Source organism: Melitaea cinxia, chromosome 15 (genome assembly GCF_905220565.1).
Source record: "Melitaea cinxia chromosome 15, ilMelCinx1.1, whole genome shotgun sequence".
In the NCBI taxonomy this organism is placed as follows: Eukaryota; Metazoa; Arthropoda; class Insecta; order Lepidoptera; family Nymphalidae; genus Melitaea; species Melitaea cinxia.
Genome location: NC_059408.1, coordinates 174,250 through 184,606, shown reverse-complemented (window position 1 = coordinate 184,606; position 10,357 = coordinate 174,250). Strand labels below are relative to the sequence as shown.

At 39.6% G+C, this 10,357-nt stretch overlaps 1 protein-coding gene across 1 annotated transcript; it reads right to left on the bottom strand.

Moving 5' to 3' along the window:
* Nucleotides 1-1,966: 1,966 nt before the first annotated feature.
* On the bottom strand, nt 1,967-8,188 carry LOC123660547. Its single transcript, XM_045595603.1, has 3 exons — nt 7,879-8,188; nt 3,925-4,084; nt 1,967-2,924 (listed from the first exon to the last, which is right to left on the bottom strand). Exons 1-3 carry the CDS (start codon nt 8,186-8,188, stop codon nt 2,462-2,464), a joined length of 933 nt encoding a protein of 310 aa, XP_045451559.1. The 3' UTR covers nt 1,967-2,461.
* Between the last annotated feature and the right edge of the window lie 2,169 nt (nt 8,189-10,357).

Below are 10,357 nucleotides of genomic sequence, written 5' to 3'. Positions count from 1 at the left end.
TAACAATTATCAAGTTCAATTTTTGTTACTTTTCCGTACACATTCAACGGCAGCTGTCTGTCATGGGTACTAACGATAGCGAAACATGAATTCTCATTCAAGTTCTGTATGTATGTTTACAAGCTCAACAACAAGACCTTGAAAGAAGTAATCTTTAAAATTGCTACCGAGTACAGAGGCGCGCCAGGTGATTTTACCATCTGCTAATTCGTGAAACGAATACTGGACTAATTTATTTATGTGTACTTATTATAAAGTAAGGTTTACGTGGTGTTAAGGTCGGCAAACAAACGTACGGTTCACTCATGGTATACGACTACCGTAGTCTACAGACGCCCGCAACACTAGAAGAATCGGAAGAGCTTTGCCGGCCCGCAGAAACACAACAATACTTGATAACAGTGTCATTTGACTGTGATCTTCTGTAAGGTTGGTTCTGTAAGGTCTCTTAATTCTTAAATACTTACTTCAGATTTTTAAAAGTATATTTCCTGCTGTCTCATTTTTTGATAATTAAAAATATTCATTATCTAGAAATGAAGTTGACAATAAACATACCAACATTCAACGTATGCGTTCTGAGACTTTAAAATGATAGTCTATTCGTGATACTTCACAACAAAGAAAGATGAAGAATCATGATATCTAATCAATCATCAGATAAATATGACTTTTAAATATAATTTTGATGTACTTATTGGTACAATTATGTAAAAAATACAACATTACAAAAATGATAATAGAGAAATTTTTAAAACGTCACCACTTTGTCTGTTAGCTCCTCCCTTATATCCATACCCCTGTATTAAGCCTCGCCGCGAAGTCGCGACCCCAACATTGAAATCCGCTGAGATCTCGCGGGAGCGCGCTGATTTCCCCGCGGACTGTAGTATCGACTACGTAAAAGCTATCATGTCAAGTTCATTGAAAACCCTGCACTTGTTTCCGGATTTAATGCAATTATCCGCCAATTTGCAGTGGAGCAGTGTGACGACTTGAGCTTAATTATTTTTTCCTATTTGGAATAAATATCGTATAACAAAACTGGTGGTCGTGGATCCGAATTTTCCGAATCCGAATAGTTCGAATCAATAATGAAAGAAATATGAGGAAGTCTTTTTTTTTTTTTTTTATAGAAGAGGGGTAAACGGACAGTTGGCTCACCTGATGGTAAGTGAAAACAACATCCACAAACACCCGCTACATCAAAGGATTAGCAGGCGCGTTGCCGGCCTTTCAAAAAGGAATATGCTCTTCTTTTGAAGGTCCCTAGGTCGTATTTGTTCGGAAATACCGTAGGTGGTAGCTGGTTCCAAAGAGAGGTCGTGCGTGGCAGAAAATGGCGCAAAAATCGAGCTGTCGTAGACTTCCAGACATCGAGGTGATGTGGATGAAATTTTGAATTTTGACGCGATGTCCGGTGGTGGAATTCTGCTGTAGGTATTAGTCCGAACAATTCCTCAGAACACTCCCCGTGGTCAAGTCTGCTTGCATTGAGGAAATTATTCAGAAATCATGTGTTTTACTTCAAGTGGAGTCGTGTTACATTTTTTTATTGTAGTCTTCGTATAGCGAAAAAAATAAAAGCAGAGAAAATGACTGAACAAATAAACAAATAAATAGTTTAGTTCTTAAGTTGTGAATTGTAAATATGTATAATATTTAATAAATTATATCTTAGTAACTGAATAATTATTATAAATAAAAATAAAACCGTTTAAAAATGATTGTTGCTAAGCGCATAACTCGAGAATGACTCGACCAATTTGGAAAATTCATTTTTTTATGTTCCTTAAAGCCCAGGGAAGGTTATATTTAAAAAAAAGATATTAAAATTTTTACTATTAACTTTTGACAGAACAAAGTCTATCCGGCAGGTTAGTATTAAATATATTTAAGAAGGTTTACGAAAAGTTGTGTAACACTGATATGTAGGTCTTGAAATCTATCCAAAAGAGACACAAAATGTGGAAAATATTTTTATTTCAATGATTCCTTAAATTGAGAACAATAACTATTGACTAACATTAAAGTAGGAACTTGCATAAATTATGCTAATTCAATACCCCAGCAATCCCAACTTCATTAGTAAGCACAGGAGACACGACAAATGGCGTTGTAGTTAACTATGTTGAATTTGTACGTACTATATATTATATTATACCATAGTTTCATCATCGTGTCTCCTGTAACATTTGCATAACGTTCCAATCGAATCTGAGAGAAATCACAAAGAATAACATGAGCGTATGCTGAGCAACTGGCCTCTCAGTTCTAATTCCTCACTGCCGACAGTTCAGGTAACTCATCGAGTATCTCATATCGCGTGAAGCAGATTTAGAACTCTTAATTGTTAAATATCTACATCGACCGACAACTTGACAATCCCTCTCGATTCCGCATCCGTCTCACCGTATCTTCACACACGCTCGGAATAATGAACAATTGAACTAAAACACCGTCAGTTACTGGATAGGGTGCAGGCGTGTTCTACCACTGGTTTGACCTCCCTCTCTTCTACGCTCATGTGAACGGAGTTGGAGAGGTTCAGCACGTTGTCCTGGTGGGAGTAGCCGTGCTGGTGGTTGTTATCTTCTTCGTCTAACAGCTCGTGGAGGTAGTCTAGACACTTTCTCTTGAACTGTCTCTGTCTCTTTGGTGATAGTTCTAGAAACTCGCTGTGAATACCGCGGAAAAATTGAAAGAAAGAGGAATTCTCATCAGCCGTGAAAGCATTCGAACTGGAGCTGTCTTCATTCTGAAAAGAAAGCGGCTTGGGCTCCAACACTGGCGAAGACGTGGCGTTCAGTGCGAACCACGAGTTGTGGATGAAGGGCTTTATGTCCACCGTCTCCGAACTGGAAGACTCGTTAAGGTCCATCTCTAACAGCGTCGGTGCGTAAGAGGAATACGGGCTTGATCTCCTGGAACAAGCGGTTAGCTTTCACTACAACAGGCTATAGTTGTGACCATGAAACATTTAGTTACACAATTCATAACACTGTTATTGCTATTCTTTAAATTCGTTCATAAACAAATATTTTTCGAAATGAAAGACTTGACGTACTTAGCAATAAATCAACTTGGTCACATATTAAGACTACAATACTAACGGGGTTCCATCAACTGTCATGTTACCGCAGAAACAGATATTTTAACGTTAAATGAATGAATACGAAATGCTCAAGCCTCGGTGTGTATTTGAGTCGTGAACACACGTGTAAATCGGTGTACGTACGTGTCCTTTTTAACTGACCTCATAACTTTTTACTGGGTGTACCGGAGACTAGTGCTTGTCACATGGTCACGTTTAATTTCATTGAGATCGGACGAGTAATTTTCGAGTTATCTCTAATGTGTATTTACATGGCTATTTTTAACCGACTTCAAAAAAAGGAGGAGGTTACTCAATTCGACCGTATATATTTTTTTTATTTATGTTCGGGGATAACTTCGTCGTTTATGAACCGATTTTAATAATTCTTTTTTTTTTTTTGTTGGAAAGGAGATATCCCTGGTATGGTACCATGATAAGGAAACCAGGATCTGATGATGGGATTCCAGAGAAATCGAGGGAAACTCGAAAATCCGCATAACTTTTTACTAGGTGTACCGATTTTGATAAATTTTAATTTAATCGAAAGTCGATGTTTATCATGTGATTAAATTTAAATTTGATCGAGACCTGATTACAACTTTGGGAGTAATCTTTGATAATGCGTATTTACTTGACTAATTTTTCGTCTTCATTGTATTACTTGTCGATATAATTGAAGTCGGTTTATTTTTTCGTCTACCTACATTGTATTACTGATCAATGTCGTTGAAGCCGGTTTTTATTTTCGTTTGTGAGCAAACACAATTATATCGATTAATTTACAATTTTCAACCCATTAAGCGATAGAACAAGAGCCGGGTACTAACATGTCGGTGGCCATGTGCTCGCGCAGGAACTCCAGCTCGTCGGCGAGGTACCAGCGCGACACCATGCGGCCCTTGCTGGTGCAGGCGCCGTGCATCTCGTTGCGCAGGTGCCGCGAGTACGAGTTGCGGATGTGCGACCACTTGCGCCGCACGTCCGCCACTTGCGACAAGCATACACGACTCGTTACAAATGACATTCTCTGATCAAACGTTTACAATTTACTTTGATTGCTATTTCTTATTAAGGTTTACTTGTCTGTAATACCACCGCGATCGAAGGAAAACGTAGTAAGGTACGCTTTTAGAAGTCCACTCATTCCCAAACGCTTTACAAATAAAACCTTCATTTACTTATATACTTAATTGATATGTGATAGGAATGGGTGTGTGATAGGAATCTGTAAGACTACTAATACTGAATCTTATCTCAGTCGTATATTGGTAGCAAGTAGATACTTTTAACATACACACACACATTTCAGCCTAATACAGTTCACTGCTGGACATAGGTCTCCACAAGTCCACACAAAAAATTGCGTGAACTCATGTATTTTGCCCATAGTCACCACGCTGGGCAGGCGAGTTGGTTGGAAGACTTCTTTCTGACTTTTATAAATATAGTAAATAAAAAAAAATTTAAATAGTAATATAAGTAGGTCTAACTATTATAATACTAGCTGTGCCCGCGTCTTCGTCCGCGTGGAATAGTGACTTTGGACAGCATTTTTTGGATATATCTTTTGGTTTATTTTGGACATCAGAATAGCTCTAAGATACTGTCTCTTGTCGCAAACTTATAAAACATTCACATAAACCTTACATACTTCCATACAAACTTTCCTCCTCTATCTCTCCTCTATTATTATTTTACACCTTTGAGGGGAAAACTTTTACAAACTTTGAATGTCATATTTATTAATCAACAGCCCAAAAAATAAGTTTCAAGCTTCTAGCTCTAATAATAACGATACTTCCAAACAACTATTCATCCCCTCTTTTCAACCTCTTACACCACTTTTTTCGCCTTAAAAAGTAGCTTATGCCCTTTCTCAAGCTCAAGACTATCTGTAGGTATACTAAATTTCATTACAATCGGTTCAATAGTTTTGGCATGAAAGCGCGACAGACAGACAGAGTTACTTTCGCATTTATAATATTAAGTAGGAATTTAAAACTGCCTTTTCTATATAATATACCTACACTTTTACTGTAATAAAACTACATTATAACCTAAATACCTACTATCGACTCGAGAGTCCAGGTAATATATTTTTGTAAACAATTGATTTGTGAAAATTTTTACTATACACCACCTGACTAAGGTAAAAGATTTAAAGATAATAATTAAATAATAATCGTTCATGTGAACGAATGCGTTTTATTATTGCAATGTGCAGATGGTTTGTAATCTATTTCGAAGATGTTCTGTGTTAAAGTTTCGTCGACTAACAGTAAGTTAACAACCGATATCCGGTAAATCGTCTTTTGATTAAAAGTTGGTCACAAAAACAGTAAATTCGAGGCACGTAGCCGCGCGGCTCGTTGGCGACAGCGTCCGCGCTCCGCGGTTGTGCATAACGATAAGAAAATATCTACATTCTTATTTCATTGTAATGTCGTATATTGTAACATCGATCGTATATACGGAGAAATAATTTCAATCAATAATCCTTTAAAAATAGCATCACTGAGTTATTATGTAATTTCTAAAACTTATTTTTACAGTATCTAGCGCAGCGCTTTCTTCCACCATTATAAACCCGTTCCGCTTTGTGAGATATTTACAAATTAAGTAAAATTTTATATATGTTTGCAAAGCCCCCCTCCCCCCCTTATAACTTAGGGGGGGGGCTTATAACTTAGGGGTATGAAAAATAAATGTTGGCCGATTCTCACACCTACCCGACATGCACACAAAATTTCATCAGTCCAGCCGTTTCGGGGGAGTATGGTAACTAACATTGTGACCCGAGAATTTTATATATAAATAATTAATTTATATTAATATATTTTTTAACAATAAGGTAATTAAATTAAATTTTGACACAATTATAGCTATTACGCTTCACCCGTCTGCTTAACCCGCGTCATGTCCAATTGAATATTGGAGGTGTGTTAAACAAAATACCTACTGTTGGTTATGTTGTTATGTAGTATGTTGTTTTGTTTGTTTTAATTAGCAAGCTTACATTACTTCGAAACAATGATATAAAGCGAGAACAACCTGATAAACATCGCATTTTAACATCAGTACTAGGACAGCTGATGGGATGGGTATTTCAGCTAAGGCCTACGAGTGGGTTTCACGGTCTATACATATGCTTATAATAAAAAAAATAGTATTTAACAACCGTCGCGTACGACGTACGACTCTGTAAAGTTGTTTTTTTTAATCATCCAACTAAAACACGGATAGTGTTTGCCTGCGAGCGAGCTCGTCGACCTACGTCACAGCTTGTTGTCAACTGAGCTGACAGATAACGGAACATCAAACATACGGGTTTGACGTCGTATTTGTAAGACAATATGTTTGATTATTCTATCTTAACAAATAAAATTATAATCGTAAATGTGTCTGTCTTACAAAAAATAATGAATAATTAAAACAATATAATAATTTTAAATAAAACATAGCTCTTTGTATTTGTTTCCGAATTTTGCGATATAATAATGCCTTTTTAGATGAAATCTCCGTCGATATAGCTCCAAAACAAGCTGTACCCAGCGCGCATTGTACGCTTTTTTTGTCGTACCTACCAACTCAGAAACCTTTGTGGGCTCAACACTTTGCCGAAGATCATGACATGATCAAATGCATAGTTTACGATTCCTTAAAGGACATACAGATTACAGACATACATTCATTTTTATATATTTAAATAGAAGAAGTCGGGTTTGTTCGAAGATATAACACAAGAACGACTCTCCGTCCGGAAAAGCAGAATAACTATTAAAAATTGACGAAAAAAAAATAAATATAAATAGTAATATAAGTAGGTCTAACTATTACTATATTAAAAGAAAAAAAAACGAGTGTGCTTTAGCCCACACGACTGAAGTAAAACTTACGAAACGTAACTCTCTCGCTTTCTATCTTCACTAACTTATATCTTCCTCTCAACTTCCGTTCGCTTCGCCAAATCACACTTTTGGTAACGCATTCATACGGCATAATGTCGTTTTTTAGATTTTAAAAATGTAGAATAATGTCAGTAACTCAGTAATGAAAAAGGATTGACATATAATTGGTTGTCAAATATTTACGCGTTCGTTCAGAAATTTATTTATTGTAAACTAAAGAAAATATACCAAGCTACTAAAATATACAACAAATGACTTCAATAAAAAATAATTAATAGATCTATACTCATATCATATAACTGAAGTTTGTTTTGTTTGTTTGTTTAAGCGCGCTAATCTCAAGAGCTATTGATCAGCATTGAATTTTTTTGTTTTTGTTTTGGACAGTCCATTTACTGAGAAAGGTTATAATAAATAGGCTATACAGTATTTTAATAAGTTTTCCTCAAACTAATGCGGGTGAACCCGCGCGACACAGCTAGTACATAATAAGTAGTTATGACAATTAAAGTTATTCTTAAAACAACAAAATCTATCAAATTGTAATCAATATATAGTTTTCATTTACTTTATTTTTATTTTATTTTTTTTACTTCTAGTAGGTATATATCAATATTACCAGCAAATATCATGTACAGGAATCGAACCTGTAACAGGTGTCATGCTGTTCAGTGCTCGGCGACGCGATGCCGGTTTCCATTATCTATTTATCAGTTAGTACACAGCGCGTCTCAGTCGAAGAGACGAACTACACGCAATGTACTACTGCTTAAGCGTGTAGTGCATTTACTTATGTTGTTTGAGAGCACAGGCAACAGCGGCCTCGACGTCGAAGGTTTTTAAGGCTGTAATACATATCGCAAGGACTGTTACCGCTCCAGCCCATGATGGCGGCGACGTCGTCCCACAGATTCTTCACCTGCGTGTAGTAGCTGGCGACGGGCATATTGTTGCGCGCGTACAGCAGCCTCCGCTCGCGAACCAGCCGGATGAGCTTGCGGTCGTCGGCCTGCGACGAATCCACCATGCGCCCCACCGCGCCCGCGCTCTCCGCCCCCGCCGCACCGCCCGCCTCGCCCCCGCCCCCGGCGGCCTCGACCTTCACCTTCACGCGAGCCTCGCTCCCCTCGCCGCTCACCACCATCTGCGGCAGACTCACTCTCTGACGCTTCTCCTTCTCCATGACGGACTTGCGATGAGAACTCTCTTTAATCGTAGTAAAAGGCGCGAAAACAGATGTCGCGCTCGAAATAGTCAGCGGAAAGTTTTAGACAGTGTTTACCACGTTTGACGACACGTCACTTCGCAGCGAGAGCGCGGAACAAACACGGCGACGCGCATAACGGCAAACAGACACGCGCAGCGCGAAGCACGCCGGCGTCCTTTCGTCTCGCTCGCACGCGCGGCTGCCGCGCGGGAGCGAGCGGTGCGGGGCTACCCGGCGACACGTGAGCAAGCAAGAGCGCAGACGTTCCGTCCGGCTTCGGCCCGGCGGCCGGCGCTCGGCGGACACTTTTATAAATTCCACATCGCCGGGTATCGATTCGCCTCGGACGAGAACAAACTCATTTTTTCGACGATTTTTGTATTTTATTAGTCGTTCCATATTACGTAGCTTAAAAAGATTAGAGTCATTTAGATTGCGAACGAGTTTATCTCCTAGTCGTTGGGAGCAATATTACGTTCGGATGGCCTACTTTACACAAGTGTACAGCAAAAGCTATTATCGTATACTATTATCGTATATTATCTCATTCGAACGTCACTGCACCGACGACTGTAGTCGATATGAAGCGATAAGTCTACAATTCATTGTTTGTTTATAATTATTAGTAACGCTTAGTATCGCCTCTCATTCGAGTGGCGCTGGTCGGTTGCGACCAGCCGCGATGGCGTCAGGTTACAGAGCGTAACAATGTGGCAATAATGACGCGAATCGACTCCGCGCTTGTGTGCTGCTTTATTTCTATTTATAACCTCCGCTGAATCGATAGCTCGTGAGCCGAGACATACAACTGCCGGCGCCCGGACTCGTCCGCGACAATAAACATTTAAAAAAAATACTAAACCTCATTACCACGTGCATAAATCATAACACACCACATTTGACATACATATTTTTGTTGTTTATTTAATTAGTATTATTTTAATTAAACCTTGATAGGTACCGCTGAAATGATTGTGCTTAAGTACGTATACATGTATACTCGTATTATATTACACCTTATTATATTTTTGTACTACATAGCTGTTATAAGTTTCAAAAACTTGTCATGTACCGACCGCATTCGCAAAAATGACAATCGATCGACAGACACACATACGGACGTAATAAATTGAATATTACGTTTATGTTTTTATATACGAGTAATCCGAATGAATACGACCGCTGTTGTTCTATAGGCGATAAAACTGACGGCGCTATGAGCGCGCTTACTTCTCCGTAGTGAGTAACGGAAAGCCTAGGATTTAGTGCAATTCTTTTTTAGTGTCGCGGAGAACGGTTCGCGGCAATAAAACTGAATCTCATCCCGCGCCGCCCGCCCCGCCCGCTCCTCGCCCTGTTTACCTTAATAATAATATTACGCTCCAGAAATAAAACATGCACACGTCCATATTCCTACAACGTCGATAAAGCTGATTGAACCGTTCAATATGATTACTGTGTATTACTCTAACACTGCGTGCCCCAAGTATACAGTCTACTATGTAGTACCTATGACTTAAGAAGTGGTTCGTGTCCTTATCTTCGCCAGCTCATTCTACAAACTTGATGTCTATCAAGTCATGAGCTTAACCTACAGCCGCGGACTGCTTACCTCTCGCCGCGGTCCGCGCTTCCGGCAACTCCCGGCACACATCCATCTCCCGCGCCCTCAGATTAATTGAATAGATACCTGTCGCGAGCTCCGCTATCATTTTATTAATATCCGCTCGCAGTTCCGCGTTATAGCCGTTTTACGGCAGTTTTTAAAAAGCTCTTAACTTTACAACGTTCTCAAAACTTTGGCGATAAATTCGCACTTCCATAAAAAGTACTGACCGCCCGGGGGCGGGCGGCGGCCCGAGAAGCGTGGAGAGGTGAGGGGTGCAGGCTGGGGCGGGGGAGGGGTTGTTAACTGACGCGATGGCGATGCGATCTTTCAGATTCCGCCCGGAGTGCAGGAATCAGTTTTTTATCGTAAATTGGCATCATTTTTACGAGCGCCGCGTTCATTCTCCGGATAGGCAAATTTAAATTTGGGGCATAATTTTAGAGCTCGGCGTCTCCGGTGGCTCGTTTTAACTGCCCCTCGAGCGCGCCCGGAGCGCCCCGGTGTGCACGCGTCGCACCGCGCTCGGACCACTGTCA